Source organism: Amyelois transitella, chromosome 9 (genome assembly GCF_032362555.1).
Source record: "Amyelois transitella isolate CPQ chromosome 9, ilAmyTran1.1, whole genome shotgun sequence".
In the NCBI taxonomy this organism is placed as follows: Eukaryota; Metazoa; Arthropoda; class Insecta; order Lepidoptera; family Pyralidae; genus Amyelois; species Amyelois transitella.
Window position 1 is genome coordinate 5725051 of NC_083512.1, and position 22041 is coordinate 5747091.

At 35.2% G+C, this 22041-nt stretch overlaps 4 protein-coding genes across 6 annotated transcripts; 2 read left to right on the forward strand and 2 right to left on the reverse strand.

The window, feature by feature from the left end:
- The first annotated feature begins 103 nt into the window (after positions 1–103).
- LOC106134770 (uncharacterized) lies at positions 104–8668 on the forward strand. 3 transcript variants are annotated; one of them, XM_013334904.2, is made up of 10 exons: positions 104–350; positions 754–947; positions 3220–3381; positions 3474–3749; positions 4095–4254; positions 4588–4735; positions 5158–5314; positions 5719–5956; positions 6458–7162; positions 7262–8668. In XM_013334904.2, the coding sequence occupies exons 2-10, from the start codon at positions 762–764 to the stop codon at positions 8545–8547; spliced, it is 3318 nt and encodes a 1105-aa protein (XP_013190358.2). In that variant the 5' UTR covers positions 104–350; positions 754–761; the 3' UTR covers positions 8548–8668. The 3 variants fall into 3 exon arrangements, with proteins under 3 accessions (XP_013190358.2, XP_060801774.1, XP_013190360.2); XM_060945791.1 differs by having other exon boundaries at positions 758–947; XM_013334906.2 differs by lacking the exon at positions 104–350 and adding an exon at positions 369–675.
- Positions 8669–10010: 1342 nt separating this feature from the next.
- Positions 10011–11766, reverse strand: LOC106134733 (ATP synthase subunit beta, mitochondrial). The gene has a single exon (XM_060945709.1). It carries the CDS (start codon positions 11631–11633, stop codon positions 10083–10085), a length of 1551 nt encoding a protein of 516 aa, XP_060801692.1. The 5' UTR covers positions 11634–11766; the 3' UTR covers positions 10011–10082.
- A 133-nt stretch (positions 11767–11899) lies between these two features.
- On the forward strand, positions 11900–14272 carry LOC106134734 (ubiquinol-cytochrome-c reductase complex assembly factor 1). The gene is made up of 5 exons (XM_013334857.2): positions 11900–12092; positions 12187–12354; positions 12841–13119; positions 13495–13689; positions 14123–14272. The coding sequence occupies exons 1-5, from the start codon at positions 12066–12068 to the stop codon at positions 14201–14203; spliced, it is 750 nt and encodes a 249-aa protein (XP_013190311.1). The 5' UTR covers positions 11900–12065; the 3' UTR covers positions 14204–14272.
- Positions 14273–14290: 18 nt separating this feature from the next.
- On the reverse strand, positions 14291–21346 carry LOC106134732 (sphingomyelin phosphodiesterase 1). Its single transcript, XM_013334854.2, has 11 exons — positions 21164–21346; positions 20197–20348; positions 19398–19571; positions 18705–18860; positions 17471–17739; positions 17073–17181; positions 16658–16833; positions 15845–16036; positions 15569–15739; positions 14966–15143; positions 14291–14629 (listed from the first exon to the last, which is right to left on the reverse strand). The coding sequence occupies exons 1-11, from the start codon at positions 21234–21236 to the stop codon at positions 14291–14293; spliced, it is 1989 nt and encodes a 662-aa protein (XP_013190308.2). The 5' UTR covers positions 21237–21346.
- Positions 21347–22041: the final 695 nt, after the last annotated feature.

Here is a 22041-nt window from a genome sequence, read left to right on the forward strand (position 1 = left end):
GATCCACGTGCTGATTGGCCAGTAATTTTGGATAATATTGGATTCTAAACGTACGGAAGTAGGCAATTAAATCAATAAACATCATTTAAAAACAATCAGATTGAACTTATTACAAAACAATTATTACGATAAAAATTACTGTTTAATATTATTTTATGAAAAACGTTATTATTGAAAAAAAATTACGAAGTAGTTTTGTATTGTTACCAACTATGGTTAAAATAAAATCGAGGACTACACTATGTATTACGTCCTATAGCTGATATTCATTTGTTGAAAATGGAGGCGTGATGGACGTGCTTTTATCTGGAAGCTAGGATTTTCAAGTTAGCGGTTGTGACTATTACCATGTGAGTAGATAAAATTCAGAACTTCTGTCGATTTCTACAGATATTAAAATACATTTATTCTAGGTTTATTATTAAATTGAACTGGCATTTTGGATATAATTTGAGGGAGAGACTGCGATCACTTTGGAAGGGATCACTCTTGCTAGGTTCATGCCCAAATCAAAAATAAATCATTTGGTTGCATGAAATATCTAGAGATTTAATTTAGCCGATAAAACATAACTGAAATATTAACAAGATCCCGTAAACTGGTGCATCAAATAATACAATGTGTGCCTCATTGTCATTTCCTATGGTCAGCTTTATTCAGAATTGAAGCAACATGGTAATTTAGTGTTTTACCTAACCTTGAAGTATTTAGTTGAAGTATAGCAAATGTTTGAATTATTTTAATGTGTACTAGATAGCAATATGGCTGGAAATAAGATTAACACAAAACAGAAAGGCAAGGATGACAAGAATAAATCTAACAAAACTAATCATCAATCAAATGAAGACAGTGAAGAAGTAGATTTTTCTTTACTTAGAAAACCAATCCTTACGAGTATTACAGGATTTGCACAAGCAAGAAAAATATTTGATTGGGCAACAGAGGAAGTAAGTATAATATCGCACCTCCGTTCAAATAGTGTCATAACTCAAAAAAGCAAATTATCGAGAAATCCGCACTTGAAATTTATATCATCTGTTTTTATCACTTTTCCAGTAATAATTCAAAAACTAATAATAATAGCTTAACATGTTCTTTGGTAAGTTGTTTAGGTTTGTGGAGCTCTACAAAATGGTATATAAAATAATTTAAATTCATGAAAAAAAAATCCTGAAATTTCGAGTTGTGACACTATATTGATAAAATAAAACAACAATATTCACAAAATGTCGTTTATTTCAACTCACTTGAATGGTTAAAAAACAATATTTTTCTTATAAACGTAATAGGAACATAGACGAATGGCACAAAAAATCTTAAAAGATAGTATTCTTAAACTTATAATCATCAAAAACAAACATAAATGAACTTTCTGAACAAAAGAATTATAATAAATTATCATAATTACTTATTAAGTCTTTTAATAATATCACAAACTTAACTATAAATTCTTATATCAGTAATAATACTCAAAATTTTAGTTTTAACATCTCTTTCCCTCTTTTCTTTATCTTATTAATCAATAATAATCTAAAAATGCTTCATACCAAAGTAAATTTTTCCGAAATAATATTATAAAAAGTTTAAAAAGTCTAAAATAAAGTTTAGAATTGGGTTCCTCCTGTAGAATCGATACACTAGTTGAGACCTGTGATGCAGACGATGAGCTAGATGAAGCTGAGCTCGAGAACGACCTCGAACTCGAAGAACTCGATGACGACGACGACCGCCGACAAGGAACCACTGGAATTATCTTACGCTTTTTACTAGGTCTTTCTAATTTGGATCTTTACCAGAATCACCTGAATCCTCAAACGCACTTAAGCATTCCTCAGCAGAAATTTCGTCATGGTCGCTATTAGATTTTGTGACCGAATTTGACATGTTTGTAATGTTTCAAGCAAAGGAACATTCTCTTTATTGGTGTCGTCAAATGGTGTCACTATACCTATTTGTTGAGTAACCGTTGACATTGAATTTGAACTCTGTGCTTCAAGATTAACTTCTAGATTCGTCTCCAAACACATATCCAATATTTTTCTTGCTCTGAACATTTTAGGTATTTTTAGCTATTAGCTCCACCTAAAACAATAACACAAATAATAATAGCGTGTAAGTAAATAAAGAATGAAAGTCCTTGCCTTGAATAATGTAAATCTTTATGTAAAAATCTAAAAAAGCTAATAATTCTTTTGATATTTAATTTATTATACTACTGCAATTTATGTTGGTGACACGCTTTATACATGACTAGCGTAATGAGAAAGATTGATTATTTTTTGTATAACCTAAGCCATGTATATCGATATTTTTAGGCAAAGAACACAAAATACGGTTGAAAAGAGTCTAAAACAGGGGCACGTTTAGATATAGGTACAACAGTGTATTATTGAAATAAAATATTTTGTTATCAAACTTTCACTACGTATACTGTGATATTTAGACATACAACAATATATTTGATAACAAATACGAATTCTTTGCAGAACGTAATCATGTATACTGTCGTAAATCAACTCAACACAGTATTATTGAAAAATTAATTCGATTTTTCACTTACCTCATTCACAGTAATAGTCACAACTCGACAAGCAACACTTTAAAAATTGTTAGACGACACGTCCACCTAGCGCAAGCTGTCACATGACACTGTTTTTGTTTCGGGAGGGCCTACTTTCGGTTACCGCTATAACGACACTAATGCCATCTAGTGACAAATAATCGAATTACGCACGCGCCTGTTTTTGAGATAAAATATAGATGTTTTACGAACATTAATGGTCAAATAAAAGCCTTTCGAGTTTTTTTTGAGTTGTGACACTATTTGAGCGGAGGTGCGATATTATTATGTCTTAGGTAGGTAGGTATATGAACTTATTATTGTAGGTATCTGAGTAAATTAATTTTATGACTTACAAAATTTATTAAAATATCATTAAAAGTACTGATAATAATGTACCTGACATAGCTACATAGGTGTCAGTGCATTCCTCTGGGAACGAAATAAATTGTTTACTTTTATTTTTTTGTAATAGTAATAACCAATTTTCACCTTACCTTAGTAGACTAAATAATATAAGTCTTTGCTACGTTTATAATATATTTCAAACATTTTATCTTTAGGGTTTATAAACAGAACTTACCTACTTACCCAGAATCAAATGTTTTCCTACATTCAGGAGAAATTGGCATAGAATTGTAAAACAATTTTATTTTCAGCTAAAGGCTCTACTTTCCAATGAATGTGACTTGTTATATGAGTGTAAAGTATGCCGCAATATATTTAGAAGCTTGGCCAATTTTATATCACACAAGCGAGTTTATTGTAAAGAGACCTTTAATTCATCATCTCACAGTCACTTTGTTAGATGTAACTCAACTGTAAGTATTATATATATCCAGATAACTTGATATAATTATTGGGGTTGTATTTTTGGATAATACATATATCATATAAAAAATTTATTTCTTAGGCCAAGGAAATATTAAAAATTAAACGCTTTGAAGAAGGTTATCAAGAATCTTTAAAAGAGAAAAATGTTGATTTGATGGACACAGATGAAACTGATGAGAGAATACCATTAACTAAGGACTTGACTACTGTCCTAGAGAAAATTGCAAAATATAAAGGTGAAAGCAACTCCGAAGAACAACACATGGTGTTGCAAAAGATACCGAGCACCTCTGTTGCTGTGTTTCAAAATGTTGAATTTTCTGAACAAAAACAAATTGATAAAATGAAAGCACAGGTACCTTTTTTATTTTTTATATTCATATTCAATTTTTTTTCTTTTAAATCGTCACCTAAGTTTATTAATTTTAATATATTTTTTTTCTTATATTATTTATGACAGTTGCTAAATTTCCGGATGGGTGTCCATAGTATAAATATAAAAAACCATTAAAGAGGCTCAATGACTCAATAATTGCTGTACATATTTTCATAATTGTGTTAAGCTTTTTTTCATGAAGTCCTCTTATATATATTGTATGTTATGTGTAATATGTATTACGTCAATAAGCAGGAGCGATAGTTACGTCACAAGATGCCTTAACTTTTGCCGCACTAATGCCATATCTTAAAAATATTTCAGGTCACTGAACTCAACGACATCCTGTCCAGGGATAAAGCAGTTCTCATGAATGATGGGAAATTCAAAACTCAGAGTTCTACTCCTTCGGACTTGGAAAGCGTTATACAAATCAGTGATGATGATGAAAATGAGGACTCTGGAAGTTTAAAGTGTAAAATTTGTAAGTATATAATTAAGTCTCAACCACGGTTGCTCTCGCGCGTAATTTGTAGTGTGTTATTGTATAGCTACTGTAAATTTTCATTCAAATCCGATCACTAGTTTCTGGATAAAAGGCATTTAAGTATACCTAACAGTAATACAATTTTTAAGCATCGCTCGCAGCAGCTACACAGCTAAAATACCCAGGATAAAAGTTGAACCGATATGGCTCTGCTCACCTTCACTGTAACATTGGTTGTAATTTTGTACTGTGCATTGTTCAACTTATTTGCCAATTACTTTATACTATATCTGAAGTAAATGTATATTTACGATATAAATTAAATTACAGGTGATCAACAATTTTCCACTCAAAAAACTCTGAAATTCCACATGAAGTACAAACACTTAGAGAGTCGACTCGTTTACCCGTGTCCAGACTGTCTAGAAATATTCTCAACTTCCTGGAGCGTTTACCGTCATCTGTTCAAAGTCCACAGGTAGGTAGGATTTAGTAAGTAGCGGTAGCGATAATTCGGGCTCAACCGCCACAAAGGGTCTTCCGCCAGGCTGATTGTTGTGCCTGGGGAACCGCGGCTCCGACGATGTTGAGTCGGAGGTTGTATTTATGCTGTAATCCATTATATCTTTAATTTGTGAGATTTAGAGTATGTGCTGTGATAAGCTGGTGGCGCGTGACATTTGGCCACAAGTGCAAAGTCTATTATAGGAACATTTGCAGCCTATGAAAACATATAAAAGGTAATCTTTTGCACTTAATATTAATTGCCTAACACTTGCATACCAACTTACCTACGCAGATGTCTAAACCAAATGTACACGAATAATATAGGATAAGGTATTTATAACCATAAGTTCACCCTGTTCACCCATTATTTATAAGATATTTTATTTGATTCAGGAAAAGTGCTGCGCAAATTAGGAAGCTCAGAGAATCCATACAAGCTAAGGCATTCAAAATGAACAATCCTCCGGCATTTTATGAAAAACGTAAAAATATGAAACCAGCTGCTGTACAGAAGATTACTGAAGAGGAACGTCTTGATCAAGAAAATCAGGTAATAGGTTTAATACTTAGTGTACATATTTATTTTTTATATATCTAAGCTGAATTTTATAATGAATACCAAAATGCGAAAGAGAGTTATTAATTTCTTTCTTTATGCCAACGATTTATAAATTTTACCTATTGACGAGGACATAAGATATCTCTTACCCCAGGCAGAATAAATTAATCTTAGAATTGAAATGCAATATAAAAACTTTATGGTGTGTCTGTTGTGATCATGACGTCCATTTCAGTACTTAGGTACCACTTTTAGTTGTTATTCCGAATTATATTTTATCAATTACGAATTTAAACATCTGCAGTACTAGTAGGTACTAGGACGTGAATATCTTCATATAATACCTTCGGAAATATATAATGAATGAAATATGTTAATTTATCGTTACGTTTCAGGCGTGGATGGACAACGTAGAAGGCGACGGCGACACGCCCCGCTGTTTCGGCTGCGGGCGCACGTTCGAGCGGCGCGCCGCGCTGGCGTCGCACACGCACACGTGCCAGCCGCGGTCGCGGGCGCTGGCCAGGAGGCCGCCTGAGACTAAGAAGATAGAGATTCAGATTCGTAAGGACTATAATAAGGGACCGTCTGCGGCGACTTTGCCGGCGGCGGTGAAGAATTCGGATGCTAATGGTAATTGTTTTTTAACAAGATTACAAGGAACCGTCGGCTAGTATGCCTATTTGATCTCACTCAGATCTCATAACTGTAGGTATACAAATTCATGACATTCGTTTAAGACATGAATTATGAGTTCTCATCATATAGACATCCAGCTGATCAGTAATAATCCCTTTCAGTCTTGTGTCTGTAAGCTTTGTCTACTACGTAATGTGTAAAGACGTGATGTATGTTATTTTAGTGGTTTGTTTGTAAACCCTTTATTACACAAAAAAAAATATTTCTGTAAATCTCTACTAGAGTGAAAACCTAGAATTAAATCTAATGCAGTATAAGCCTGGCACTACACATTTGTAATAAAAAAAATATATTTTGCCTATATGAATTAAAATGGAAATAAAATTAGAATAAAATTGGGAATACCAAGGTTCTAATTTTATTTCCATTTTTATAAGTATTTATTAGTAAGTAGTAATATTTTTTCAGTGTTAAAAATCTTAATTTCTTGGTTAGTTTCAGAAAATAAACAGACAGCCTGTACTCCTTCTAAACCAATAGTTAGAGAAGAGGAAAATGTTCCTGAAAATAAAACAGAGAAGTTGGAGGAAGCTACAATGGACATTCTAAAAGATGAGTCGATGTCTGACGATCCACCGAAATCACCCGATATGACTGAAGAAAACAAACCTGAGATGCTTCCAAGAGTTGTATCAAAACTGCCGTTTTCCCACCAAACAGAAAAAAGTAACATGATTGCGCTTCGGCAAAAAATTCAACCCAATGTTGATATCCCAAAACTAATGTGCAAAAAATGCGAAACTCAACATAAAAATATACAAGAACTGTTCGATCACATGGCTGAACATTACAAATGGGTGCGATATGCTTGCAAATTATGCAATTTCAAACATTATGATTTCGATAAATTGCCCGAACACGTTAAAGTAGTTCATAAGTTGAAAGGCGACTCAGATTTTTACTTTAGCACTGTAAAAGCAATTGATGGGACAGATGCCTTAGAATTGTCTGAATCCATAGAAGGAAATGATATAAATGAAGTAAGCCCTGACTCAAGACGACCTAGTAGATGTTCCAGTGACTCTAGTCGCGTGTCAGACGATAGTTCATCTAGCAGTATTAGAATGGAAACAGGGTCTAGAAAGCGTAAAATGAACCATAGCAGAACTCATACAAAGAAGAGAAAAGAGATTTCAAATGGTAAAAAACATTTATATTCTTCTTTAATAATTATATCTAATTTAATGTGAAATGTAAAGTAGGTTACCGATCTAATTCTTTTTTCTATTTTATTTACAGATGAAGATGAGGATTTCAAATTAACCGCTGATTCGTCATTAGATAAAGATGTAAATAGTATGTTAATAGATAATGATTCTTCTTCAAATACAAAAACATTTGAAGAAAATTCTTCTGACTTGGATGATCTCGAAGACAAAATCACTAAAAGAAACACCGTCGACAGTATATCTTCTGTAGCGTCTCGTAGACCGATTCGCAATAAAACTAAACCCAAAAATGAGGACTTTGAATATGATTTATCTAACTTGTTAAAAATGGAAGCACAAGGCTATAGAGATTCACAATCTATTTCTAACACAAAAGTTACTCAGACAAAGAAAAGAAATACACAATCGGATATCATTGGTTATGAAAATCTTAACAGAGATTGCTGCGGAGCATTAACCACACTAACCAAAAGAGCAACAGATAAAGCTGCCGCGGTCTTGAAAATGTCGAGCTATATTTTGCCTAAAAATCAGAAGGATGTCCGTATTTCAAATATATTCGCGAAACCATTACCTAAACTTTCACGTAGTGAAAAGAACTCTCCTAAAAAAGAAATTACTGAAGATTGCAAAGATAAGCCTAGTCCACAGAAAGAACAAAAAAATGATGAAGACAATGTTAATGCCACAGATAAGGTTGATAAAGTATCTTCGAATGTTAATAACAGCTCCTCCGACGACGCAAAACCTGTCGATAATTCTGGAGGATCGAGTGAAAATGTAAAATCAAGCAAAAGAATACCTGCTGTCCTTCCTATTACATTTCGTCGTCAGAGTTTAGAAGCCATTAAGCCACTAATTAATAAAAACATCACGGACTTTAGTAAAGCTGGTATGAAAACTAAAATATTGGTTATAAAACCAATAAACAGAGGTAAAGATGGAAGTACAACACATGCCAAGACACCATTGAAATTCCAAACGATAAAACTGAAAGATCCTTCTAAAAGATCGTCTACAAGCGAAGCTAACTCATCTGATCAAGTAATGGTTGTAAAGGTACCGACAGTTGATCGCTCAACAGTAAAACCTGTGACAGATTCTAGTGTAAAGGAAATAGAAAAAAAAATCTCAAGTGTGCAACCTGATATCATTAACGATGTAACTACGGCGAGTTCAGATGAAGTCACGGAAGATAACCGTGACAATACGCAACAAACTGATAGCAGTGAATCTGCCGATAGTGTTCCTAATGTGATTGAAAATGTTAGAGATGTCGTCAAAGACAATATTGCTAATGACAATGAAATATCATCAGTAATCAATAATTCGGAAAATAGTCAGGTTTCATCGTAGAAACTTATTGCGTAACCTATATACGAGTATATTTCACTGCCTTCAGTAACAAATAGCTTTTGCTGTGTTATGTTTATTTCTGTTATGTTTTGTTAGGTAGCCCAATAAAGAATTGCTATAGTATTACGTAAAAATATTTTTATTAAACCCAAGTATTCTATATTCCTCAACTATTAACCTATTAAGTGAAAATTCTCCTCATGTTGCTTGTGTTATTACGTAAAAGAATTGTATTATATACTCATTTCTTGAACCTCGTTAATAATTTCAAAAATTTCCAGCAGATCGTGGTCTTTCGAATTTTATCGTAATATACTACAGCTCTATACAACCTGTAAGGCATAAAGACGTGATTATGTGTGTTTATGTATTAAAATATAATTTCAATATTTTCCGAAAATAATTTTATGCAGATATGTCCAGAAATTCACCCTCGTGGGAATTTGGAAATTCCTCTTCTCCCTTATAACCCCAATGTAACTATAGGAAATGTTTCAGTTTACGAGAATAATAGAGCTGTGCTTCGGCATTTGTTTTTGCATTGAATGATGTCGCGTCTTTATCCTTTATGGAGTAGACTGCCGCCAAATGTTACGATTACGAGATTGGTGGACAATAAATATAGGTAGTTGCCAGATTATAAACTCTAAAATTACAATAATTTGTACCTCTGAATCTAGACTTACCACTCATAGGAAGTAATAATAATAAACTAGCAGTGAAACTTCAGCTATGTCACCTACATATGATAGGGAAATTGATCGACAAGAGATGAAAATGCAATAGTTATAATATTAACCCAACGAACGTATATTGATCAAATTAAGGACGTCCTTTTAAAGGGTCAGGTCAAGAGTACCCGAAACCGCCGAGCTTGCATGAAGAGATGAATGTGGATGAAGCGAAGGAAGTATGCAGTGATCGTGGCAAGTGGAAAGATGTAGTTTCTGCCTAACCCTCCGGGAAAGAGGCGTGATTTTTATGTATGTAACCAAACTAGAATCGAAGCTTCACCAAGCAAGGTTCACTTATCTGTTCAAAAGTAGGTTATAGTTCTCTGAACTTTAGTATCAAATAAACATACCTATTTATGTAGAGCAAATAAATTTGTAGAAAAAAGAAATGGAGGACGCCCCACTACATTCCACCAAGAACAATAAACTTTTCCATTTTAGTAGCTTCCAGCATCAGACTAGGTACCTTTACTATTCATAAACTATACTTATGTAAGATACCAGTCTAATTCATTCCAAATATCATTTATACATACATAGGTATAATGTCGTCTTTATTAATTATAGGGTAGACAGAGCTGATAGTCTCTAAAAGATTGAAAGGCCACATTCAGGTTATTTTGTATGAAAACGCTGAACAGAATTCATTCTCTTCCCATATGATGAAGTACAATTTACTGGGTTGGAAGTTGAAACTTTTGGAGGGTAATTATATAAAAAAAACAATGCTTTAGTTATTAGGTACTATTTTATTTATTTTTTAGAAATACAATAACATCTCATCCAATCATGTCTACACATTTAAGAGCTCTTGGCCAAGGTTTCAGCCTTAGCAACAACTTCTTCAATTGGGCCAACCATATAGAATGCAACTTCTGGTAAGTGATCATACTCGCCTGCCAAAATCTGAGAGAAGCCCTTGATAGTCTCTTCGAGGGGTACCAGCTTGCCAGCGTGTCCAGTGAACACTTCAGCTACCTGGAAGGGCTGAGAGAGGAATCTCTGGATCTTACGGGCACGAGCTACAGTCAGCTTGTCTTCCTCAGACAACTCATCCATACCCAGGATAGCAATGATGTCCTGGAGGGACTTGTAGTCCTGTAGGATCTTCTGAACACCACGGGCGATGTTGTAATGCTCAGCACCAATGATGTTGGGGTCCATGATACGGGATGTGGAATCTAGGGGGTCTACAGCTGGATAGATGCCCAACTCAGCAATGGCACGAGACAGCACAGTGGTGGCATCCAAGTGAGCAAAAGTGGTGGCAGGAGCAGGGTCAGTCAAGTCGTCAGCTGGCACATAGATGGCCTGCACAGAGGTAATGGAACCCTTCTTGGTGGTGGTGATTCTCTCCTGCATGGTACCCATGTCAGTGGCCAATGTGGGTTGGTAACCTACAGCAGAGGGGATACGACCCAACAGGGCAGACACCTCTGACCCAGCCTGGGTGAAACGGAAGATGTTGTCAATGAAAAGTAGCACATCCTGTCCTTCTTGGTCACGGAAATATTCAGCAACAGTCAATCCAGTCAAAGCGACACGGGCACGCGCGCCAGGGGGCTCATTCATCTGTCCATATACAAGGGCTACTTTCGAGGTTTTGTCCTTCAGGGAGATGACACCAGACTCAATCATTTCATGGTACAAATCGTTACCCTCGCGTGTACGCTCACCCACTCCAGCAAACACTGAGTAACCACCATGGGCCTTGGCTACATTGTTAATCAGCTCCATAATAAGTACAGTTTTGCCTACACCAGCGCCGCCAAACAGTCCAATCTTGCCTCCCTTAGCATAAGGAGCAAGCAAATCTACAACTTTGATTCCAGTGACCAGAATTTCTTGCTGTACAGACATGTCCACGAACTCAGGTGCTTCAGCGTGGATAGCGGCTCTCTTGTCGGTGGGGATGGGACCGCGCTCATCGATGGGCTCGCCAATGACGTTGATAATACGACCGAGGGTCTCCGCGCCTACAGGGATTCGGATGGGCGAGCCCGAGTCGTTGACGACCTGCCCGCGCACCAGACCCTCAGTACCGTCCATAGCAATGGTGCGCACAGTGTTTTCACCCAAGTGCTGCGCTACCTCCAGGACCAGCCTGGGTTGGCGATCCTGAACTTCCAAAGCATTTAGGATGGAAGGTAACTCGTCTTCAAACTGGACGTCCACAACGGCTCCAATAACAGCTACCACCTTACCTTTGCCCTTGGAGGCCGCTTTGGCAGCATAATCTCTTTTGGTGCTGACTGTCACAGCAGCTACTTTGCTGCATTCTGTGAGTGCCTTCTCAGCTGCTGATTTAGCAGCTATAATGCCGCTTCCAAGTCTGCTAACGGCCCCGAACATTTTCGGTTATCTGGTGCACTTGGGTAATGAAAATTAGGCGTAAGACCGCCCGGAATTATGTAATAACCTTAAAATTGCTATAGACAAAATTTAATTTTCCGGAATGTGAGTGAGAGTGAACAAGTGAATGAACGAACCATAGACGTAGATAAGAAAATCAGAGTTGCCACAATGCCCACAATGTTTCATCTAATGCTCCCCAAACCTTAAATCCCCAAAGAAAGAAATCTAAGCCGACCCATGCAAAAAAAGTGGACAAAAGTGTCAAAGTCTGGTATGAATAAGAGGTCATGTCATGTTCGAATTTGAATTGAAACATCAAAATATAAATAGTATTAGTATGTCCATTCGTTCCAAGCTCTTGTGAAATTTTCTTATTTTGGATTATTTATATAAGCTTACAATTGTAATTTTTATATAAAATATGCAACAATGAATCAAATAGGAAAAGTTTTGCGGGTGTGTATTGATAATATTTATTTCTTGCAAGTTTTTTTTTAGGTTATAAACCCAGAATTTAGCTGCAATAAAGTTGTTTTTTTGTTTTGTGCAGGGTTTATCGCGGCAACAAGCTCTCCCTAAACTTTACTATGCAAGATCGCTTATTGTGCCCAACAAACTTACCGTTGTCTACATGAGACAGCAAGGCACTGTAGCTTTGGAGGACAGTTACATTAAGAAATTTATGAAAGCTGTTGGTTGGATGGACCAGTCAAGAACGGTAATTAAGTATTTACAGTAATTGTTACTACTAGGTTGAACAAATAAATATCTGACCCGGCCGTATATTGCGACCCATTAGGTGTTCCTTGTTCACCAAATCTCAAATGAGAACATGTGAAACTTATTTGATACTGGGGCAGTATTTATGTTTTTTGATTTTTAAATAGAGCTACTCTTAAGATTACTTTGTCTGAGTTCCACCAAGACAAAAAAATAAAAATTCAGAAGTGAGAATTGATTGAATAAGATAAATTTTCAGGAAATAAATTACACTGTAAAATATTATGATGATTGACTGTCTCACAGTTAAATTCAAAATTAATTCCTGATAATTTCAAATGTAATATTTCTACATTTTTATTATTCTGAAAAGATGGAATTCTTTTTCAGAATAATAAAAATGTAGTATAATCAAAATTTGATTTACTCAAATTATTAGTTCTTTTACTTTCAAACACAAAACAAGTCTTTTTGCTGTTCACAGCGTCTTAAACTCACAGGATATTTTCTTTATGAAAGTATTCCTGACAAAGTGGCATACCAAGAATGGTTTCAAGAGTTGAACCTTCCGGATACATTTGCATCATGGTTCACCGTCACAGAGCTGCATGTTTGGATGCTGATGGTACGGTACATGGCCGAAGATATCATGGCCACTTCCATTGACAAGAAGAAATATGTGAAAGGAGATGGCCATTTTGTGAGAAACTGTATTGTAGAGGCATTGTGGGCTGACGTTGGGAATAAAATTAAATTATTAGAGGTTTGTTGTTAGTTTGCCTAACCATTAAAAAACATGCTATCTTTAAGTCACATCTCAAATTCCAGGGAAATGATTCTATTGGAAAATCTCAGTGCATCTCTAGACCTCAAAAGGAACTTACATGTCTATTTCAAATCTTTTGACCCAGTGGTTTGGACTAAATTAGTCAGTGTCATCTTTTATTGCATACTAGAAGCCCGCCAACATGATATAAACATAGACTAGACCTGCAGATAATGTACCTTTTTGAGTGTATGTTTTTAATAGTAAACAGTGAACAAATTTTCGTCAAATATTCAGTTACCTACTGAACTTAAAATTTTCCCTTATGCAGCACCCCATAGGTATTTAATACAAATGTAATAAATTTTTCAGGGTGCTAATCCTACAATAGCAAAGAAACAAGTGTCGGAATTATCAGAGCAGTTCCAGGCGGCATTGGTGGCTTACGATGAGGGACTGGAAGATGACAGAATTTTAGCAGCTGCTATTTGGAGAAGGTTTTACTCATTATCTCCAGATGTTAACGCAGAGCATGTAGAGAAAATCGTCAAGTTTGTTAGACATCAGGTGAGTTGCTATTATTGCTACATATTTGGTATAGAATGTAAATAAAGATTATGTATTTATTAAAACTTTAATCAGCCTTAAATTTATAACAAGTGAGCATAATGTAAAAGCATCCTCTGTCATTCAACCTTTAAAGAATGGCAAACAGTTAAAAAATCATTAATTCAGATAATAAACAAATTATTTCCAAAGTGAGTTGATGTCAGAAATATATACAAATAAATAGTCAAAATTTAAGCAAAATAAAAACAAATAGTTTACGACGATTAGAGGGTAGATGTCATCTTATTGATAAAATTTCTAAAAACAATAATGTGCACGAAGCAAAGGCAGTACTTTCTTATCCAGCATTTGAATATGGATGAATACTTAAATTGATCCATAATTACACTTTTCGCGTATAAAGTAGATCATTTATAATATTTTTTTGCAGATGTCAAGTTTAGACAAAATATCTAGTCAAGATTTAAAATGGAAGCCTGGAATCAATTGGTTAAGTATACTTGATCAGTAGTTTGCATTTTATTATTAATTTATTGAAGTTGTTAGTGTTGAAAATATGTAAATAAATAATTATAAAATATGCTTTTTGTTGTAAAATTTAACGTAGTCTACTCATATACAATCTAGTTATTTCTTCACATTTTCGACGATCCCAAAGTTCTGTAATGACAATGTTGCAAAGGTAATTTACTTTACACTCATGATCACAGACGGGCCAACGTGCGTCACTTAGTTTAGAATAGTATGCTGCATATAGATCTAAGTAGTATCCACCAGATGACATGGCGTGTACCAATTTATCGATGGACGCAGGAGAAAGGTCAATCAAATCGAATGAATTCTTGAAGTCGTAAAGCTGGAACCAGTGTGGACGTCTGTTAGGCGTAAGATTTGCTTCGGTTACGTTGTAGGAGAAACACAGCATGCTCGTGGGTTCCTAAAAGGTATTTAGATTTTAGATAGTTTCATATACGGTACGAGACTTATGGAGCTGCATATTATTATATATATATTTAAATGAAATAGAAAGCAGGAGTGCTAGGAGAAGGATCGATACCGAATCCAAAAAATGTGATTCATATTTTTTTCTGTCTGTATATTGAATCACGCAAAAACTAAGGGTTGGATAACGACGAAACTTGGTAAGTACCATTAACTTAAGCATCTAAGCATCACAAAGGGTACTTGTAAATCACCAAAAAATAATTGCTCCTGCAGGATTTGCGATAAACGTGAATGTGCGCGGGCAAAAGCTAGTCATTTATATACTTACGAACGTTAATATGTCGAAATCCATGATTTTGTAATTGAGATTGTAGAAGGTATGGGCTGTGGCGGCGCCGCCACCCCAAGCCACATTTATTGGGGAACCATCTGAAGAGCTGTAGAATAACTTAAACTGGTCCGAATGCACGTGGCCGTTGAATTCAGCTGCGATTGTCGATGAAAACCTAAAATCAGTCACTTGATTTATTTTACCAGTGATGGAGAAACAGTTTATACGCTAATAGACAAACTTACTTCGCATGTGAAACCTCTATAATATGAAGTCAATATTTGTATCAATTTGCGCTTTCAAAGCGCACGCACCCAGTGGACCAGAGTCCACTGGAAAAATTGCATCAACCAGATGGCCATAATGGATGGATACCGTTTGCATAAATCGAAAAAGTAATGCATAAAAATATGCATGCGTATAAGTCGAAACAGACTTTATTTAAATTTAGAGCTAGATCTTAGAAATTTTGGGTACGGCACCTGATCGCAACTGTTCTTCTCATACTTAAATTTATGTTATGCATTTATGTTATTATTTTATATGCATTCAAAATAAAGTTTTATCTATCTACATTACGTAGTTTAAGAGGAAGTTTACCGATTCACAATCTTGTTGTATTCCCTAGACCACGAATGTATTAGATCGTGCCTCCCTGGCGGTATGTGCGCTAAGATGTGGACTTTTTCTCCAGCCAGTTCAGATTGGTAGAGCTCTTGAACCAGCCAGTCTAAATGTTTCTTGGAGTCCAGAGGATCATAAACTAACCACCTGAAAAAAATAATAATGTAATAATTTTTTTTTGCTATTAAGTACCATAGCACTATTTTTTTTTATTGATTGATATTCTTCTTTTAAATCGAAAGAATACCTTACCAATTATCTCTGTAGGCAATATTGTTATTCAAAGTAATAACTTTTAGTCCAGGTCTTGGCCTTACTGAGAAGTCCCCTCGTTCAAGAAGCGAAGCCTTGGCTTCGTCAGTCAGATACGGGCCCCATTTGTTTACCAAGGCTTCATACAGCCAAGTTGTATTGAGATTACCAACAACGCGAGTGGGTGCAAATCTGAAAAAAAAAAAATATGTATTCTTTGGTGCTGACTTCATACACCTTATCAAATAAAGATTTGGTCGGTTCGTATTTGAAAAAAAGACATATTCCGCTGCTGACCAAAAGTATCCGCAATCGTTCATAACTTAGCTACGCCTATTTTTAAAAGCTTTTATTAATCATTTATATCCGTCTTCTGTCCTTGTACCATCAATGGTACTGAACTGGAGGGAAAATATAATTGGTACTGCGTTTTTTGTTTACGACTTTACATTTTACAAAACCAAAGTTCTGATAAATGCGGGTACTGATTTATTCATCGTATCATTAACTACTTCTATTGCCTAATCTGTTACAGATAAGATAAATGCACGCGTTTCACAACATACAGTACACTCATCTGATTTACTTAAGCGACATTTTTGCACGCCTGCGGTTATCTCATTTTAGGCTTACTTTGATAGGCAAATAGTACAAATAAATTGGGGATGTTTTGAGGGTTTGAGACACACATGTCACGCCTTTATTTTTCCCTTACGAATCAGGCGCGTGTCACATACGTCTGACTTCTTCTGAAACTACGATAATCTCTAGGAGAGTGATGATAAGTGTGCTTAATAACAACCATATACTCACTGATTAGTAGGCTGGGCTTCATGGTTACCAATAGTCGGTACAACTAGAACATGTTCACCAAAAGATGATCTCATCTTGTCGATCAAATGACGATTCATATCATCAATTAATTCATATGATGTTTCCCAAACTCCGTGGTCGATGGTGTCGCCTACGTAATAGACCATGTCGATGTCCTAGAAAAGACACATAATAATAGCTTTACACACTTGTGTGAAATCAAACATTTTAAGTTAAATTTTAATACCCAGGTACTTAATTCCTTTATCTGATTCATTAAATCGAGATATTGTAAATCATTGAAAGGAGACGTATTTTAAAAGATAAGTATCGAATAGCGTTTAAGAATGCTATATGTTGAGAATGATATAAAAGCTCAACCAGAAACTTTTATTTTCATTTCTAACAGACTTACCGGATGAGTTTCGGCAATTCTGTCGATAACATCATCATATGCCCATAGAGGCGTGTCACAATTGCGATAGTCTCCCCAATATCCCGCGGGTGGTTCATTTTGCTTAATCCTATAATATAAATGTTTATCAGTGCGGACATACTGCATTATTTCAAAAGGAAAAGGTTCAGTCTCATCAGTCGTAAAAAACTTTTATGCTTATCAAAAGCAGCGTAGATATGTGTTCAAATAGGTTTTTTAGTATTGTTTCATGTTTATTTTCCGATGAAATCGATATTAAGCCTAAGCTGTAGTTGCGAGTAGTTTAACACCTTAGTTTTCATCTTTTAAGAAAATTGAGATATGATATGACTGCTCTGCTTTTAGTGGTTAATATGAATAGGTATGTCAAAACTTACGTTGTTGGATAGTACATTTTCCTCTGACGTCGCATTTCAGATGCTACACTAATGTTAAGCATCTTTACACCTTTACAATCCACAAGAGCTTTTTCATACAAATCTTCGCTAATTTTTCGTTGTTGCCGGTACCGTTGAGCCGGCTTTTGGCCCACTCTGCAACAGGTGGGTTCGTCGCAGGCAGCGACTCCGTACGCCTCATACAAGGGGTCGATGTGAGCGTCTGTGATGATAGCTATTTTCAGAGGCCTTTGTTCAATTATTGGTATCTGAAAAATCAAATTGAGTACCTATGTAGTTTAATTGTAGTATAAAAGCGTTTACATAAATACAAACATGCCTATTATCACGTCTTTATCCCTTACGGGGTTGACAGTCCCGCAAGACTGAAACGACACATTCAAATCAATGGCGTAACAAGGAATTGAGATTCAAATGCTTACAGGTTGCTAGCCCATCGCCTAAGAGAAAAATCCCAAGTTTATTCGCCTATGCCTTAATCGCCTCTTACCATTGCCAATCGCAAATCCTCCCGCAGTCTTTCCTGCTAGTGTGTCCTTGTCAGTACTCCTAAAAGCTTTAGGGGTGTCAACGTGTTAAAAGTACCTACATACATAAAATAATTCGGAGCGCGCATTTTAATTTTAAAATATTAAATTTAAAGAAAATCCGATAATGTAGGTGAAAGAATTTTTTAAATCGGTTCAGTAGTTTTTGAGTTACGAACGTACAAAAATACAAATCTTTTCTCTTCATTATTTAGTGTGGATAAGCTGATAAGTTTGAAACTAATGTAACGCCCATAGAAATCTTATAAGAATCCTAGTCTGATTTCTATGGCCACGCCTTAATACTTTATCAAAGGAATGACAACAAAACTTGCAGATAAATAATCTGTTACACTGGAATAAGAATGTTAAATAAATACTTTCTATTACCAATAAGATTAGATTTAATATACCTTAATCGATTGATAACAATAGAATACATAATTCTGTGGTTATAATAAAATTCCGTAATTATTAATTTTACAAACCAAAAACATTAACATAAAAAGCTAATTCTCAAAAGATTACTAAAAGCCATAATTTTATCAAATATCGATGCACGTTACACCTCGCGTAGCCATACCGTCGCCGAATGGCCTTCCCTAAATTGTTGAATTTTCAGATCTTTATTTATTTATGTCGCTGTACACTTGAATATTTAAGCTCTTTTAATTTAGAATACTTACGGCTACGCTATCGGGAACTGGTGGCAGATCCACTTGCCACTCAAACCGTGGGTCGTCGTGGGGGCAAGCGTCAGACATGGAGTCCTGTAGAAGTAACGCGCAAAACGTTCGTGGAGATGCCTCGGGGGTGGTGCGAATTATGTAGTTCATTATTGGCTGAAAGGGATAAAATGCGTTATAGCAAGAAATGCTTACATTCCATTAAGGAGTAACTATTCTATAGTGATAAGGCAACTATTCTATATCTGGGGTCTTGTCGCATAATTTAGTTACCTACTTCTAAATGTGGTATGGACATATAAATAAAAATTATATATTATTAAAAATTCCATGGGGACGGAGTATGTACTATATGGATCATTATCTAATACTAATGAATGACAGATTCTGTCTGCCTTCGACCTTAAATCACTATCTGTACAGCCGAAAGCCGTTTTTTACATGCGTCTCAGTATATTTTTAATAAACATAGCTAGATCTTCTTTTTAAATAAAAAGCGGCTTTATTGATACATCGGAAATTGCCAAACTGCCAACAACTACATCATCAATGATCCTTGTTATTGAGTTGTACCAACAGTCAAAATATTTTTTTACATTATCACAATACCTTTTCTAATCAATATTTCGTCATAACTACCTACATATTTAATTAATTGTATCGCATTGATATAAGCCCATATATTTAACATACCAGATTCAGCGCGATAGCTCCGCTACACACATTATGGGTTTGGATCCCCAGAGATTCACAAAGGACGGTTATAGTTTCTGTTAATTCTGCATCAGACTGCCCTGCAGCCACACCTTCAAATAATGCACTGAAAATACTTCGGCATGCGATGCATTCTAGATTTCGAAAATAGCCCTGAAAAAAACTGTTTCTTAAGTTTTCAGTACAGTACGAATGCTGATAATCATTCGCATTGGCGGCTGTTGTATTATAATTACCTGACCAATATCTGTCAATTTCAATCTTGAAATTTGCACGCTGTTAGTGAATATGACCATAAAAGTTCGTCAACATTAATTTTGTATCGTCATGGTGAAGGAAAACATATATTTTTGCGGCCTTATATATAAAATTCTCGTGTCACAATGTTCGTTCCCGTACTCCTCCGAAACGCTTGACCGACCGACATATTGAGTAGGTATGAGAATCGGCCAACATCTATTTTTCATACCCCTTCGTGATAAGGGCTGTCCACCCGTAACATTTTATTTTAACTAGAAATTACTTAAAAATTATTTATATGGCAAAACACCGTTTGCCGGGACAGCTAGTAACACTATAAATGGATATGCTTATTCCCTTAGTTGCCTTTTACGACCACCATGGGAAAGAGATGGATGGTACTGTTGAAAAGGGCCGGGAACCACACGGCGTAACTACAAACCAAGCTTATATAATTTTGTAGGTATTTAATTAGTGACATACCTAATAACTTTTGATTAATTATTCTAGTACGAATGATTAAGATATAATCGCTTACATTTCGAGGTGTGGGGTAATCTGTTTGTTGTTTTCGTGAAACCGGTACATGATTAGGTCTGCGAAGAATTTCAAACAGCTCATGTAGGGCTGAAACCTCTTGGTCGTTCAAATCTTTCAAAACAAACTTCTTGAACAACGTTTCAGTTTCATCTGAAATGATAAAACCATAATCTTCTTGCCATTTAAGTTTCCAAACGATGCAGTTGAATAACAATAACGATTGTTATCTGAATAAAAAGGAGTCAAATATTTATGTATCACTATGATATATATACTTAGTATTTTATTTATTTGTTACCTATTTGTAATCATGCAGCTTGTATGTATCCTTATTGTCGTGTATTTTTGAGGACCTTTAAATGCCGAGTGTTTTATAGATTTGTATCTATTCTCGTACGTATGGCTGTAATTCTAACAATTAAATTTATATAATCTGAATCTCCTTTTAGCGAGTAGGAACCTTCTCACTCGTAGGGGTAACGTGAATAATTTGGATTCCAAAGTTTAAAATCTGATTGGTCATTGTTTACAACTATCTGTCGATGAAGTCGTTCAATAAGTTTAATGTTTTTGAAATTAACCATATAGACAAATCATCTTTCTACCACAGTATATGGTAAAGAAACTGTAATCAGCGTACCCGGATCCCGAAACATAGCAGTGGAAGGTTCAAGGGTATAATACGTAATGGACCTCATAACTTACCAACAAACATTGAGATGAATGGAGTAATTTTGTTTTTAATATTTATTTAAATCAGACATTTCTATTTAGTTTCTGTGCTATACTTATCACTTTATATAAATATATTAATAAAAAAAGCCTTAGAATTAAATAGAGGTGGGATTTTGAAGGTACCATATGTAAGATTAGTAAATGAGGCCAGGAACGGACCATGATAGTTTTCGCGAACTTCGCTAGGGGCAAGTTGTATGCATACAAATTTCTTCTCATCTTTTACTTACCCAGTGTCACAAGTTGCCTTGCTCTACTTGCACAGATTAACATAAAGACAATCACTAACCACTTCATCCTCATTGCTTGTGGCTACACCGACAAATGATAAAAGAACTAAGCCACATTCTTTTATATATGCCATGAAATTTTCAATTTATCTACTGAATTCTATCGTTATCGATGCGGGTTGTATCGGCGCTAGCGCATATTGAAACCGGCGCATTGCAAGTACATGCCTATCATGCCATCACGTAAGGTCTATCACTCCTTTAAATAAGGTTTAATCACCATCTTATGTAATATCGGTCACACTCACATCACACCATTACATTTATAGTATCTATGACGTCACAAGAAGAAAAATGTACATTTTATAAAGTTTTGAAAATATTGTGCTTACCGGGTTAATAATTGGTGATTAACTTTTTTTAAATTTTGTTTTCGTTATTATTATTTTCATGCTGTGTGCATACTTACTTTTCGAATGACCTCATCAATCGCATAATTACCTATAGGAATACTCATGTCCTTCTTCGGAGGCATACTTATGCAGTTACTCCTTTTCACTTGCCACGATCCCTGAATAGGTACTTCTTTTGCTTGCTGATAAAAGAACCCAACTAGTGCCGTCACCGGGAATACAAGAGGTAATCGTCTATTTTTACACCAGTAAAATTATCTTTTTACAGTAGATAAATATATTTAGAAAGATTTTAGAAAAGCTAATGACTTGTTGGTGGGAAAATCTGATACACTATTTTAACTTGTACTGTGGATGAAATCGCAGGTAACAGCTAGTAGTCTTATAGTTTATCGCGATAGCATTGCGATTATTATAAAAAAAATCTTTTACCAAAGATATTAAAATTAGGGTAATATAATTTTG

Bases quoted from the DNA above. Each gene is read 5' to 3' on its own strand.
- LOC106134770 (XM_013334904.2), top strand. From the start codon at position 762: ATGGCTGGAAATAAGATTAACACAAAACAGAAAGGCAAGGATGACAAG. The intron at 5,957-6,457 runs GTAATTGTTTTT...TTTCTTGGTTAG, and splicing joins GAAGAATTCGGATGCTAATG to TTTCAGAAAATAAACAGACA. The intron at 7,163-7,261 runs GTAAAAAACATT...TTTTATTTACAG, and splicing joins GAGAAAAGAGATTTCAAATG to ATGAAGATGAGGATTTCAAA.
- LOC106134733 (XM_060945709.1), bottom strand. From the start codon at position 11,633: ATGTTCGGGGCCGTTAGCAGACTTGGAAGCGGCATTATAGCTGCTAAA.
- LOC106134734 (XM_013334857.2), top strand. From the start codon at position 12,066: ATGAATCAAATAGGAAAAGTTTTGCGG. The intron at 12,093-12,186 runs GTGTGTATTGAT...TGTTTTGTGCAG, and splicing joins AAATAGGAAAAGTTTTGCGG to GGTTTATCGCGGCAACAAGC. The intron at 13,120-13,494 runs GTTTGTTGTTAG...TAAATTTTTCAG, and splicing joins ATAAAATTAAATTATTAGAG to GGTGCTAATCCTACAATAGC.
- LOC106134732 (XM_013334854.2), bottom strand. From the start codon at position 21,236: ATGAGGATGAAGTGGTTAGTGATTGTCTTTATGTTAATCTGTGCAAGT. The intron at 20,349-21,163 runs GTAAGTAAAAGA...TTATCATTTCAG, and splicing joins AAGGCAACTTGTGACACTGG to ATGAAACTGAAACGTTGTTC. The intron at 14,630-14,965 runs GTAAGTATATAA...AATACCTTTTAG, and splicing joins ATTTCGACATATTAACGTTC to GAACCCACGAGCATGCTGTG.